The 15,506-nt window shown below is 42.6% G+C and overlaps 1 protein-coding gene across 6 annotated transcripts in view; it reads right to left on the bottom strand.

Moving 5' to 3' along the window:
- The window catches only part of KLHL15 (kelch like family member 15), a 28,969-nt gene extending 13,556 nt beyond the window's left edge, over nucleotides 1–15,413 (bottom strand). The window contains exons 1-5 of one of the 6 annotated variants that reach the window (XM_030943974.1): nucleotides 15,394–15,413; nucleotides 14,752–14,841; nucleotides 12,641–12,737; nucleotides 10,873–10,983; nucleotides 2,233–2,944 (exon numbers count right to left, since the gene is read on the bottom strand). In XM_030943974.1, the coding sequence (XP_030799834.1) occupies nucleotides 2,233–2,937 (705 nt within the window). In that variant the 5' untranslated portion in view covers nucleotides 2,938–2,944; nucleotides 10,873–10,983; nucleotides 12,641–12,737; nucleotides 14,752–14,841; nucleotides 15,394–15,413. Of the gene's footprint in view, nucleotides 1–2,232; nucleotides 2,945–10,872; nucleotides 11,158–11,185; nucleotides 12,612–12,640; nucleotides 12,738–14,751; nucleotides 14,842–15,134; nucleotides 15,328–15,393 lie in introns of those variants that run through there. The other 5 variants (XM_030943956.1, XM_030943964.1, XM_030943993.1 and 2 more) reach the window with 5 other exon arrangements.
- Nucleotides 15,414–15,506: the final 93 nt, after the last annotated feature.

Genomic DNA, 15,506 nt, shown 5'->3' with positions numbered 1-15,506 from the left:
ACAAGTCAGCCAGTGTACAGCAAAACAGAGTTTGGTGAACTGGAAGAGTCAACTTCAGACTGTATTTGGTACATTCATGCATTTACTATGTGCTGGCTTCAGGAAAAGGGTGGATTCTGTTTGTGGATCTCCAAGAAAGGGAGTTTTACCACTATTTCCCTATTCTACACAGACAAGAAAGGCTCTCCCTGAGTTACTGCCAGAACAGTGAACAGACATGCTCTTTTATTAAAAAAATAAAGTGTTGTATATTCTGATGTTGTCTCCAACTGCAGTTGTCCTTTGTCACTTGTCCTGCTGGATGACTTAATACTCTCCAGCCAGGGCAGAACACAAATGCATTCCTAGCTGCAGTAACAAATGACATCATTAGCTCTGCTTCCCTCTGCTGAGCTGTCTCACTCCATAATCTGCATTGGCTTTTCTCTGCTCCCACATACAATTAACAGAGAGGGTATTAGCAGATAAAGCTTTTACACATAGGTACATAACCTGGCATGCTCGAACCAAGTGCTCTCCTGAAGCTGTACCTATTGGGCCATTTGGGAGCTGTCAAGATAAAACACGAGGAGCACTGTACGCAGGATTTATACCTATGATCCCAAAACCAACTCCAGAAGTTATACCCAAATATAATGCTGAAGACCAACATAGACTTTCATTTGCAGTTACAGAAATTTAACTGAAGCACAAACTTGATGCTTGAGCTTGCATCCCCAAAATTCATAATGCTGAAGCAGACTCACATAAATCCTGCCTTATTAGATTAACCTCAAAAAATATGTTGTGAATTCTGCAGGTTTTATTACTGAAGGGATTAAATGATGTAATAATATGGTAGAAGTGCTATTTAATACAAGATACTACACAGTATCCTGCAGAGTTCAGCTCCGACTAGTTAAAAATGTTTTAACCCAATATAAATGTTACATTCGTGTTCTAAAATATGTTTAAGTACTTATTTTATTTATGTCTATAATCCAATATAGCATCATAAATATAATTAATGTATTATTACTTCCTATACTCACTTCACACACACAGAAAAAAATCCAAAATATAAAAATTCACTAGTCTGAAGTAATTAATAGCTCTTATAATCTGAAATACAAATAAGAATTACTGCTTAGATGATCCAGTGGCCCTTAAAACCATTAAACCTGCTTAGATGATCCAGTGGCTCTTAAAACCAATACAACCGTGTCCGTATATTCACTAGATACTAAAGTATAAATATATGGAATATTAATTTGTAAGAAGCACAACAAAAGCATGGGTTCTGAATTCCTATTAATTTGCTGAGAGGTGAAAAATACAGAAGTTGAAGTTGTATCTTATAACACCAAATTAACATTGTTAAAACAGCACCGATCAAGAAATTCCTAACCTGAACACTGTTACTGGCCTGTAAGAGAACTGCTTACAAAGTATTGTAATCCTGTACTGTTAATAAATATTCAGAGATTCTGAAGAAGTAGAAAACAAATTTTTTGTCTGTTTTTCAACAGAAGAGTAGAAAAGGCAAGTTCTTGTTTAACTCTTACTACATACAATGAGAGTTAACTATAAGATCACCTGTTACAAAGAGTCCTCTGATATTTAAAGTAAATAATTACATTTGACACCATCAATAATTTTTTCATTGTATTATGTCTCGTGTACAACCAAGTGTATGTGTAACTTTGCACGATCGGGGCTTACTTCCACCTGCTGTGTAATAGCAGAAGCACTGAAGATACAACAACAAGAACACTCTGCAGATTTAAGAGCAGATGCTACCTTTCATTTGTAAATAACTCTCCCCTGTACTTAAGCCACATAAGATCTTCAGTCACTATTTTTGATTATATTGGTAACAATCATCATAACATACACCCTACATATTATGTGCAGGTCTAAACCCTCTGGAAAGCAAAAAGCAACTTGTGGGAAACAGTTAAGAACATTTGAAATTCAACTAGATACAAGTGACCTTATTTCAAAAGGTCTTTTCCATATTAAGTCACATATAAACATGTACTGCAAACATACCTGTTCTCCAGCCACTGTAGTATTATTGTCTAATAACCAAAGACAACACTTCTAGATGTTTGCCTTCTCTGCTTTTCTTTATTAGAAAAATAAATGCTATCATTTTGTTCCTTTGCATAGCTTCTGGAATCTTACCTATTTAATGGCATGCTGCCCTAGCTAAATGGAGAATCCTGCCTACTGCTTTTCAAATGCACCAACCTTCTCAAAAACACTGGATGGTGTCATCAAACAAAACCTGATGTTCTGAATGATGGTGTCCGTATGTCTCCAGCGTCTTCTATCATGGCGTAGCCAGGCCTGAACAGCTTCATACAGCTCTATCTCTGGAAACCTGCTCAGATGATCATTATCCAAGTAAGACATGAGCTTCTCAAAGCTCAGATATGAAAGAAAGTCAGGTCTGGACATGAGTGGCACAAAATTCTCTAGCAGAAAGGAATCCAATTTTTCCCTGACTCCTTCGATGTTTACACCAAAATCATCCAGAAGTCTCATAATTTCTGCACAGTTTTCTAAGCAGATTTTAGCTAAGAGAAAAGAGCAGCAAAACTTTACCACCTCTATAAGCTGGACATACATGGCAGCCTGAAGGATTTCATGAACAGTGTTCATACTCAGTTCAATAGTTCCATAGTACATGAATTGGAGGACATGACTGAAGCCTGTAGCTGTCAGACCTTTCAAATGGATTTTGTCCTGATCTCGTTCTCGCATGTCTGCTGTGAACATAATCCTGAAGTAATCACTCTGGGTGGCAAGCAGTGCTTTATGGGCCTGAAATTGGTGGTCTTCAATGACAAGTGTGACATCAAGAAGCAATCCCTCCTCATACAGTGCTCTGAATCCTGCAGAGACACTGGTGTCATGGATGGAGGAGCTAAACCCTTCCACGTCCCCTGCCATGAATCACCTGGGGGGAAGAAAGAAAATAAATAAAAATAAAAATAAATCATAATTTCTAATAACATATTAAAAGTTCTTCCTGACCAGATAAATCCTAACTGAGATTGCTTTGATTAGGACTTAAAAGTCTTCACCATTCTTTCTGTTCTGTCTCCAGCTGAAAAATCAACTTAGGAAATAACTTAAAACACAAACTTTAAATATTCCTCCCCAAACCAAATATTCTCATTTTAAAGACAGGGTAATGAACAAAAATAACTATGCAATACTGCCAAAATGATTCCTTACTCCAAGTTAATCCACGGTCACATAATGAACTAAAAAGGTTGTCATGGTTTTTTTCCTCTCCCCCGTCAATCCTTCTAAAGATTTTATCTCAGGGGAGCAATAAAACACCCACTCTTGGATATCAAAGGTCTCAAAAAAAGGAAGCCAAACTTCCTTAACCTCAGAAACAAGCTTCAGTAGATCTGTACATGGTATGATCTTAAAAAAACCCCAACATTTATTATGCTTTAAAATCTATGTCAATTTACTCAAGTTATTTGTAGGAAAATGAACATTTTCACAGATACTATTTGAGATTGTGTGCTTCACTTCTCCTGTAAAAACAGCCCCAACATGTTCCCCTCCATCTCTTACTATAGTGATTAATATTAAGTTATGAGATCTATGAAGTGCAAAATACTAAGGCAACAAGAAGCACTGACAAGAATAGGTCACAAAAAATAATATTCTGTATAGTGGGCTTAGTGAAGCTTAATTGCTCATTAAGCATTTGCAGATATAACATTCCTTATATGTAAGCAAAAATTAAACTGCAAATAAACCAAAAAAATCCAACAGGTGCAGGATCCTACCCTGTTGAAGTCAATTCAATATTCAAAATAAAAACCTATTCAAAATCCAGAAACTTCTCAAAATGTTGCTCAACTTCTTTGGGTTTAGGTAGGGTGAAGTTGCCCAACGCAGCTTGAACCAATTAACAATTCACCAAAGGACCACAGCACACTGCATTCTCCTTCTCTGTCACATTCCAGGATCTGAGCTCCTGCTGCCTACTTAGAGCCATTTCTGGGGCTCACTGGGCTACTCCAGAAAGTCAATTCAACCCATAAACATGACTAAAAACTAAACTAAGAGCCTAGAGGGACAGATGTGAAAAAGACACAACACAAACATGACCACCCCGCTCCCCAGCACACACAAAACCGCAGAACTAGCAATCTTTCTGCTTCCCAGTGAGCTGATTTCTGACTTGACACTGTGGGGTTTGGCACAAGAACCAACCTGATGCAGAGGGCAGGACACATACTTGTGCAGGACGAGAGAGAAAGAGCAACAACTTCCCTACTTGGCATTCATTTACTATTAGAATTGGTTCAGCTACTTTTGTTCCACTTCATCCCACCTTAAATTACACTTCATTTTTCCCTCAGATATTTGTTGCATTTAATTCTGAATTTTCTATAACAAATGAAGCTAATAATGTTTTGGTACTGGTAACGCACATGAAAATCTAAATAATACCACACATTAGAAAAACCTGCAGATTCTCAAGGTCATAAAACTTCACACAAGTCTATGGACCCAGAAGTGACTCCAGGCTGGCCTGTGTTTCACAGCCCCACAAAGCAGTTTCCACTTACCCCCACTTCCTCAAGCACCACATTCTGGCTGCTGCCATCGTAACAGGAATGCATTTTATTAGACTCATCAATGGTTAATCATCTCCTCTCCTTCACTCCTCAGCACACACCCTGGAAAACCAAACTGGAGATACCCTTTGTCTGTGCAAAACTAAACTGGTGAATGGGTGTTTGTAGCCACACCTTGTGGAATTAGCAGCACTCTCACACTGCTGAAGCCTGATGATGGGTTCTGTGCACAATAAAGCCAATGCTGGGAGTGTTCTTTACAATTAAGGCATTCTCACAGAACTCAAATTCCTAGAAGTAAGAGCAGGAGCAAAGAACAAAGATGACAAACCAATCACTTTCTCACCAGTATCCAAGACAGCACCTTCCCTTCAATGTCACTGAAGACAAAGAAACATGCAAACTGCTCTGCAACCTCACATTGTGAGTCTCTTACTCCTCAACATCAAATGCCTACCAGAAAGAAAAATTACCATCAGATATTTTTCTTTGTTGTTGCCAACTCTTACACAAAAGCAGATGAGGAAGGAACCACTTCACGAATTTTTACCACCTCAAAAAGAAACACCCAACTGAAGAGGAAGCATAAAGCCTGACTTTACAGAATTTTGCTTTCTAACTGGATTTCTGATATTAAATAAAAAGGTAAGAACCAATATCAGCTTACTTCCTTCTTTCTTTGGAGTACTTGTAACTCCTCTCCGCCCATCCCCAGCTCTCTGATGTTAAATAATAGCTGAGCTCATCCTTCCTGTTCAGAGATTTAATGATCACTTGCCTTTAAATGGACTACTTATTTTCATAAAACATACAGTGACTTAAAACAACTCTCACTGCTGTCTGAAATCAGCCAAGAGCTCCAGTGGTTACAGACTCTCAGACAGTACAACTGTGTAAGTTACGGAGCTTCAGGAGACCAACTAAGACTTGGCTCAGCATCTGTTCCATGATCAGGGCTAAAAATGGAAAGGACAGCTGGAATTTGCAAATGTGAGAATGAGAACAGAATGATAAAACAATGTATCAGGGGAGAAAAGTAAAAAATGAAGCAACATTCCTCAAGGGCCAGAAGCAATTGTATATTCATCTGGAAATAATGGGATCTCCCATCACACAGATAATCCTACTGAAGGGATTTCTTCAAAAGAGTATGTTCATATCTGTGTACCTGAACAGCACTGAAAATCCACAGCAGCAAGCTCCAAACACACAGGAGGACCTTTGCCCTTACTTTGACAAAGGTAATTACATTATGGATACTCCTCAAAAAATAGCAGACAAATTAACTTGTACACAGGATGGCCCTAAAAGAAAGGCCTCTTTCATCACCCTCAAGAAGTAAAATTGAAAATTTGGAAGTGAAGTTAAGCAGAGAGACATGGTAGATGCACCTCCAGTGTTGCTTTTAAGGAGTAAAACAAGTAAATAATACTCAACAGAATCAAACAAAAACTCCAAATCCAAACCAAACAACCCCCAAACAAACAAACAAAACACAAACAAAAAACCCCAAACCAAACCAGCACCAGAGAGTCCTGGGCAACTGGCCCTAGGTGGCCCTGCAGGTGGCACAGATGACCTCCAGAGGTCCCTCAGGACCTCATCTAGTCTGTGAATCTGTGATCCTGTTGCTTTTGCACAGACACTGCAATGATGTGGGGATTTTTCTGCGATCTTCTTTTAAATTCTAATTATATAGAAATAAGACAAATATATACACACAAAAAAAATCATGTATATGTTATTTCCTTTGAATTTTAAATCTAACAAGGCAGCAGTCACTGAAATACTGAGAAATAAAATCCACCTGTATTTAGGGAACACCCTTTAAGGTTGCAATTTTTACATCTCCCTACAACTGGCTATTCCATAAAAAATATTTAAAACACTAAGTCAGCCACAAATCTTCATAATACTAACAAAGGGGTCAACACTTGGAAATTATTACTTCTGAATGTTTTAAAAATGTGGGTGTTTAAATCACTTAATCCTTCTTTTCACATTCCTGCTGATATTACTTTTAGTAAATCTACAGTTTTCAACATTAACATATTTTTCCTCCTAAACAGCAGTGAGCATTTAATGGATTATTTAGGTAGACACAAAAGCAGTAAGACTTCTCCTTACACCATCTAAAGAGGCTTCAGAATTCTAGGAGTGAAAAGCAAAAGGACTACTTGTCTCTCTGCATTAAATAAAATGAGTAAATATCCTTTTCTTGGCATAAAGCCATAGACATTATCAGCAGATAAAATTTTCTTTAAAACAAAAAAATGCATTGCCAGTGCAAATACACAAAGGGGTTAAAATAGTACAAAAACTGGGAAAGTAGATAATTAAATGCATATTATGCTTAATTGGTAAAAATCTTCATTTCTAAAGCTAACATCCTCCATCAAAAGCAAATAGCAATGTGGTAGTTCAAACATTAAAAAAGCAATACAAAATACTCTCAAACCAAGCATTTTTTCTAAAGCATAGCTATGCCATTCCTCCCACACATACACTTGCAATCTTTGATGTAATTCTAAGCACTATTCAAATGCTGCAGTTATTTCCCAGAGGACAATACATAACAAGGTTTTTTTTCATATTTTCAATAAAAATGGAAAATTCAGTTAGATTTTCTTCATGCATGCAAATCACAGCTGCACCCTTAATCCAATGAAAGACATGGAGCCTGCAGTGGTCTATAGCAAAACTGGAACAAAAAAATTCCAATGTATAAACAATGAAGGGGAGGCAGGGGGCAATGTACATTGACATTTGTTATTGTTCTGCACATATTAAAGCTGATCAGGATAATGCAGCACAGGAAGTAAGACTCTGCTGAAAAGCCAAAAGAGAAATACATTTAACCTTATTAGCTGTTCCTTACATTTTTTCCTCTTTAAGCACATAATGCATTAGATTCTACAGTGCTCTGACTGCAAAACCACTTACTTGGAACACTGATTCCTCATCTTTATTCTGCAGCTGTGATAAAAGTCTGACAACCCTCCTCTAGACTGCTTTTTCTTGCTAAACAAGAGAACCTTCTTTCTTCAGGGTGTGTGAGGCTCTTAGTCACAAGCAGAAGAAATAGAGTCTAAATGCACTGGCTATTGAGAAGCAAGCTATACAATATCTGCTTTTGACTCATGCCCTCCTGGATTTAAAACCTCTCCAAAAGCAGCACTACCTGAAAAAGGGCCCTTTGAATATGCATCTTTATGTAATATGTAAGCGTATATGCATTTTCTAGGGACAGAAATTTATTGTCCTTTACCAAGTCTAGCACACCAGCTCAAAGGAAAATTTCAGCTTTCCTTGACTGTTGTTCCTTAGTAACTCATTTGGGATGTTGAGACAGAATGAGCAAGATTTGTTTTGTTTACTAATTATGGAGTACTTGTTCATTTTACCTATCCCATTAGATATTCTAAGAATCATCTTTGTGGACAAGCTGAACCACAAATTTTCACATACTAAACCACTATTATCTATGAGTTAAACCGTAAGGATATTTCACCAGACACACAGAACCATACTTTGGTTACACAAAGTACTAAAATAGAGCTTAAAACACAATCTCTTCCATCCACTAAATGCAAGCATTTAAATGTAAATTTTAAAGCCATTATGCATGCTTTATTTGGTGAAGTGACAGCAAAGGCTGCCTAGAGCAGAATTCTTTTGACCCTAGTTTTGTTAACATGCTTTTCTGCAGGAAGAGGACATTTCTCCATAGTCAAATGTCATACACACACATGAAAAAACAACAAGTATATGAACACACTAGCAAACATTCACAACTGCACACATGGCTGAAGGCTGGGCCTCTGAATGCAGTGTACTGTGTTGAGTAAGAATGCAACTATAAAGTACACAGTATAAATAATTTATCCTCCAAATTAAACCTTTGTTTACATGGTTTAAAACTAAACCCATTAAATTTTGTCCACCATTTTTCATCACAATCCCCCACTAACAGCAACAGAAGGAGTGATGTCACGTGGGATAGATCAATAACTTGTGGCTATCAAAGTTTTCCATTGCTACAACAACTGCAAATGTAGGGAACAAAGCAAAACATGCAGTTTCCATGTGTTTTATCTGAAATCCTTTGTAATTAGTACACTAAATTTGGGAAACAATTTATCTTCAACACATTGGTATGTTCACATTTAAGATTTCATCCAATCCATCTTGAGAATTCCAAAAGCACTGGATCACTTGAGAATGGAGAAGTTAGGAGCTTACCAATCCCTGCCAGGCAGAGGAAGCAGACTGCCAGAACCAGCCGCCCACACTCCATTTCTTAGGACACTGAGCTGACCAGGACAGCTCCCCTGACAATCCCTGCCTGTGCTGCTGTCTGGGAGCAATCTGAATCAGCACATAGCAACAGTGGCACTTGGTGTCACTGTGGTCATCACTGCTGTGTCAGAAGCATCAGAACCACTTACAACTAAAGCTGCTAAAACTCAGCCTGGATTGTGCCTTGGCTCAGCATGGTTATTCTTCACTCTGTGTGCCAGAACCTGTAACTGCACTTCACAGACACTGAGATAGCTTGAACCATCTGTCTAAAAGGTCCTTGCATCACAACACCTGTACAGAAAAACCTGCTCCCAAACACAGAGCAAGCTCAGCTCAAGGCTCTTCCAACTGCACTGATACCAGAACAGGTGCCCTGTGTAAAATAGTTGATACATCCACCAAAATGAGAATTATCTTTAACTGGAAATACTTGCATTACTAATACCTAAAAGCTAAATGATTAGTAGAGTTGAAAACTACAGATTTGCCACTGCTCTCAAAGTGGACAGGAGTGCTCTATCCTGAATGGTATCAGTCCTTCTTTTATATATATATATATGTATTTGTGTCTTATAGAATGATTAATCTTTTCAAATGTAAGAAAAAGGTATGAATAAAGCCTGATTCCCTCATTGTGAAGATTTTTATGGAGAAAATTATAGTGTATTTTATACAGAAAAGTAGCAAGCTAAGAATCTGTTAGTAACAAAAAATCCTATCTTTTCTGACTTATAAATTTTTAGTATAGTAAGATGGAAAAGAGCAAGAAGTAATATTCAAATTACATTAGTAAAAAATATTTTAAATTAGGATTGCTAAACTACTCCCTCCATTTGTCTTTCTATCTGTATCTTTATTGCTAACTTAGTAAGTACTCTGAGCATCTTCTGAGAAATGACATTAATTGTGCCCTTTGTTCAAGACACACAAGGTTTTAACCTCACTGCCAAATGTCCAACTCACTTGTCAGAAACACAGAAATCTCGAACGTATTTAATTTCTACACATATCCCCCAAACTGGCAGCTAGATGAATGAAAAAGGTCTGACGTCTCCAGCATGAACTCAATGGTTATCTGCTGTACTCTGCTTGCTGAAAGGTAAATCAACACATGTGCAGATCCAAACCAGCCACAGGGTATAATTATGGAAAGTGAAAGGAGATGAGTGTCACTGGGAAAGTTTATAGGACATGTGGTAGAAATTACACACGTTTTCTAGGTGATGGAAGGGAAAACAGAGGAAGTATGTTGGTGCATGGTGGTATGCTCAGGGGGTCTGAACGTGAACTGGGGCAATGGTGGTGCAAGAGCTGGGTTATTCTACAGGTAAGTTTATATAACAAGTCCAAAGAAAGCCAGACTTCAGTAGTTCTTTCCTTTTATCTAGTAATAGCTTTATGATTCTCTTATTCCTCTTCTAAATGGGAGGAAAAAAACCCAAACCTCAAACAATAAAAAGACAAGAACTTTAAATTTTTAAGGGACGTTCCAGCATTCACCAAATGGATCCAGCTCTAGTACCAACCCTGCCTAGCTCTCTCTACTAGTACAGATCACGGATACTTTTTTCACGATCAGCTACGATCGGGGGGGGGGGGGCCAGGTAAAACGGCCATTTTCGGGGCAGGAACTCGGATGACCTACTTCAGCTGCCTGCTGGCCCCGCTCCGCTGGGAGCAGAGCTCGCAGGCCGAGCTCCCCGGCAAGGGGGGCTGCCAGGCCCGGGGTCCGCGACGTGCGGCCGCAGGAACCCGAGGGGCCCGGCGGGGCTGCGGCCGCCCCGGAGCCGCCAGGCGTTCGCCGTGCCCGCCCGATCCCCGCTGCAGCCCGCCCGCTCCCCGCCTGCCGCCCGCGGGCACTCGGCCCGCCGTCCCCAGCCCGGGGAGGAGGGTCCCTGAGGGCCAGGAGGGCGCCCGGGCCGCCCTCGATGGGGCGGGCGACGGCGGCGGGAGGGCCCGGGGATCCTTCACCCACCTCTCGGCAGCGGCGGCGCTGAGGACGCGGCTCCTCCCGCTGGAGCGGCGGAGAGGGGCCCTGGCTCCGTGTACCATACAGCCGGGGGCGGCGGAGGGAGGCGCCGGGGGGCTGCGGAGAGGGGCAATGGCTGAGGCGAAGCCGGGAGGAGGAGGAGAAGGAGGCGGAGGAAGAAGGGGGGATCCTGGGCTCCCTCCTCCCCGCCGTCCGCGCTCGGGGGGGAGGCGGGAGCCGCCCCCGCCGTGCCGCCCGGGCACCGGCGCTCCCGGCCCGGCCTCGCCCCGGGGTTCCCGCCGCCCTCACGCTTGTTTACCTTCCGCGCTGCCCCGCGCGGCCGCGGGCGCCATGTTCCCCCGGCAGCACCGCGCCGGCCGTCACTTCCGCCGCACCTGAGCCGCGCGGGCGGGCCCGGGCCGAGGAGCGGCACCGGCATCCCGGCACCGGCACCGCCCCGTGCGGCCTCAGCCAGAGGCCGGAGCCCCGGCATGCCCTGAGGAGCACGGCTGGAGACAGCGACACCGAGAAGCATCATCTGCGTCCGGCCCGCGAGGACGCGCATCCACACGCGTCCGCTTGCAGAGGGTCCGTGCTGCGCTGCTCTCTCCCACCCGCTGCCTCCGGGCTGCGGCCAATTCCTCCGAGGCTACAGCAGCTCCCGGTTTGCTACGGCAGCTGCCTGGTGTAGCGCTGCATCCCGCCCCGGGCTACAGAAATCCCCGCTCGATTCGGGCTGAGCTCCTCCCAGGACACCGGCCAGCCCAGGTGCTGCGGGCTGATCCCCGCTCCGCTTTCCGCAGTGCCGGCCCGCGTGGGAACCGGGGCACCCGAGCCGCAGGGTCAGGACCGGCAGCCCCTGAGCAGCGAACAAACTGCACACAGGGAGCACTGCCCTGAATGGGGTGAGCAGGGCTCTGCCTTAGCACAAACACCACCCCTTAGCTTTCACTATTTTGCCTTTGCCTGACAAACTCAGATTTTATTGTAAGAGATGAACTAACCTACGTGGACCTTTGGTTTGCCACTACCACCCCCAAACCATTTGCTACCCTTCCATCTCACTCACTGTTTTAATAGTAGGCCACAGGCTGCCATCCTCTCCCTGTTTACTGCTGTTCCCATCACTTTCACAGCCTATTTTCAGTCTCTCATTACCACCCCCTCCCCATTCTTGATTTATAAAACAAGTGTACCTTCTCTATACCTGCCACCCCCAAGCTGAATGTCTTCCTCACCTTTCAGGGCTTCACACAATGAACCAGCTATTCCACGTGGTGCCTCTCAAAGACTTCCCAATGCTCTTTCCACTCTGCTCACCTGCCCACCTACTGCTCCCTGTGCTACAATCAGCTTCCCATTCAATCCTTCATCCCAATGGCCAGGCCTTTCAACCCCTTACTATTCCATCTCCTTCAGTCATGCAGTAAATGTGCCCCATCTCCCCAGTCACTGTTTTAAAACCTGTTACTTGTGCACTTACAGTGAAAAACCCGGCCTTTATGGACTGACCCTGCCAAGACAGCAGGTGTTGCTGCCACCTATGTCTCAAAGGAGAGACATTCCCTCCCTTATCCATGAGGGACATCTGCTGCAGCAAGCACGTACCCACCCATATCAAATGCTTCAACAAAGAAAAATTAGTAGAAACCAGGTTTATCAGATACAGAAATGATACAACCAAAATTTCATGCATCCTTCTGCACCCCTCAGACTTTTGACCTTCATAGGTCAGGAAGGGTGGAAAACCCCAAGCAAGACTTTCATGTTTTACCTGACTGTCATTTTGCTGTCTGCAGTTTGTGTCAGGCTGAGGTGTGAGATGATCTTCAGGTCTCTCCTACACACTGTCACAGAAGAGGACCTCAAACCTAGCCACAAAACAAAACCACAACAGCTTTGACATTTAAAACAGCTTAACATTTCAAAGCAAAAAAAACCCTCCCATCCCCTTCTCACTGAACAATTTGCTTCTACCAAAAAATCAAAATATGTTAATAATGTCTCAGTTCTGGTCTCCTAAATAAAATCAAATTATTATATTTAGGCCTCTGACAATGACCACTGGTATCAAGATTATCTTACTGAATATTAATTTAAATTGAGATTTGGGTTGACCCCTCTGATTTAGGCATCTCTACAAAGTCAGTGGCTAAACAGTTACCACTGGCTTAAATGAGATTATTGCCATGAATAAAATTGTGGATATAGTTTTTTGAGCTGTATTAATACACTAGTTACGATTTAATTCTAATATTTTTAAACTTTAATTAATACATATTCATGTCCAATACACATATATTGACATATAACATAATGTCAACTCCTAGAAATGTTCTTACCTATTTTAGTTGGGGTTGTTCAGCCTAGACAAGAGAAGGCTCTGAGGAATCCTTATGGAAGCTTTTGGTGCTTAAAGGGGGCTCAGAATAAGGCCAGAAAATGGACTTTTAACAAGGGCATGTAGTTAATAGAACAAGGGAGAATGGCTTTAAACTGAAAGAGGGCAGGTTGAGATTAGGCGCTAGGAAGAAATTCTTTACTGTGAGGGTGGTGAAGCACTGGCACAGGTTTTCCAGAGAAGCTGTGGATGCCCCATCCCTGGAAATGTTCAAGGCCAGGCTGGAAGGGGCTCTGAGCAACCTGGGATAGCAAAAGATGTTTCTACCCATGGCAGGAAGATTTGAACTCAATGATTTTTGTGTCTCTTAGAACCTAAACCATTCTATGATCCTACAATAATTAGACATTTGCAGACTTTAGACTTTTCTGGGTTTTCTTTATACTACAAACATTTCCAAATAAGTGAATCAAAATAGCAAGAGTACTTCAGAATATGTAAAATGTACAATCTCATTATTAAAATAGAAGCAACAGTTTGTGTATTTTTTGTATATTTCTGACAGGGTGTTTGGCAAGGATTAAGTCCTTTTTAAAGGCTGTTTCAAATGTGACAAAAACTATTTCCATAATTTTACACACATTGCACTGCATTTATTGCATAATTTAAACAGCTAAGTAACTACAGAGTCCAGTATTTTCAGTTCATTTTCATAAAAGAGGGATTATAGATGTGTGAACATCGAGGCAACCACAACCAAGTATTGCATCATGTTCCCACTACACCTCGTGTATCTCAGTTGTTTTTCCCAGAAGTGAGGTATTTAATACAAAATTGAAAACACCATGTGGCCTGATAAAAGATTGGATATGAAAATTTATTTTCCAGACCAACATACAACATGACTGGGTTGCAAGACAAAATACATTTTGTCATTGGCAACACCATCATAGATACTGGAAGGTTTCTTACAATGTGTTTTTGTTAATTTCTTCAGATCAAGAACAGTGGCAATGTGTTTGCTCTAGGTACATCCAGCAGAACTCACTCCTAGCTCTTGGATCAGGAAAGCATGGAAATAGTAGCATTGGTGAAAGTGGGAGGTCACAACCACTGTTAAACCAGGCACACCAGTTTCACAAGGATTTCCATTATCACGTTTCAGTCACGTGGTTGTCTGCCCCAAACCTGCTTTTTTTGACCTGCAAAGCCAGCCTAAGTTTGAGAACAAACGTGTTTTCCAACAGACAAAGCCACTGCTGTTGGCACAACACACAGGAATTTGAGATAACACATTACCTGCACTGAAACCTGCTTCCCTGACCACGGAGGAAATACTATCAGCAACATCTTCTATGCCTGTAAGAGGTTCCCATGTAGAGGTCCACTTGATTTCCCACAGGGAAGGGTTGGGAATTTGGCCTTTACTCTCTGGTGAACCTCTAACCTGGCTCTCATCATTGGATTAGGGATTTTATTCAATTTATAAAGCATTTTTGTCATAACCAACTCTGGAAACAGCAGGTGTTTGGTGGGATTTTTACCTGTTTTGTACAAAACATTCAGGTTGTTCTTATGTTGGGGCAGCTCTCACATCCACATGCTTTCCCTAACAATAATATTTGTCGCCCAGTCTACAAAGACAATAATAAGAAAAAGGCTGAAATTAGAAAGATCTCCTCATGCTGCTGGCCAGCAGAGGTTATAATACACGTATAAGACGAGTTATAACACGCGTATAACACGTTATAACACAGGTTATGACACACGTATAACACACGTTATAACACGTTACTGTTCAAGCAGACTCCGCGGTCGATGTGCTCATTTCGGTACATACACGGACACCGTGCTTCAGTCCTCCCCCCGGGTGCCTTTCTGCACCGCATCCCCGGGACACCCCAAATAAACCCGCACAGCCACAAACCCTGAGCCCGGCACCCTGAGCCTTCTGCCGCCGGTGTGCCTTTCACCGGGCCCTTCCCACAGCCACGGCGCTGTTCCGCGGCCCGCGCCGGCTCCTGGCGCTCTTGGCGGGGTGTTCGGGCCGTCAGTCCCGGCGGGCTCCGGCTGGGCCGAGCTGCGCGCTCCCGCAGCCGCGCCGTGCCCGCGCTCCCGTTGCCCGCCGGCCGCGCTCCCACCCCGCGCGCGCTGCGCGGTCCCGCCGCAGGCCCCGGTTGCATCACCCGGCGTGAGGGCGACCGGGGGTCCTTTGCAGGGCTGCCCGGAGGCGCGCCTGACTCGTGGCCGCCCCGCCGCGGAGCCGATGGAGGCTCGCCGGCGCTGATCGCTGTTTGTC

Source organism: Camarhynchus parvulus, chromosome 1 (genome assembly GCF_901933205.1).
Source record: "Camarhynchus parvulus chromosome 1, STF_HiC, whole genome shotgun sequence".
Lineage (NCBI taxonomy): Eukaryota > Metazoa > Chordata > Aves > Passeriformes > Thraupidae > Camarhynchus > Camarhynchus parvulus.
The sequence above is the reverse complement of the archived record's forward strand: the minus strand, read 5'-3'. Positions and strand labels throughout refer to the sequence as shown.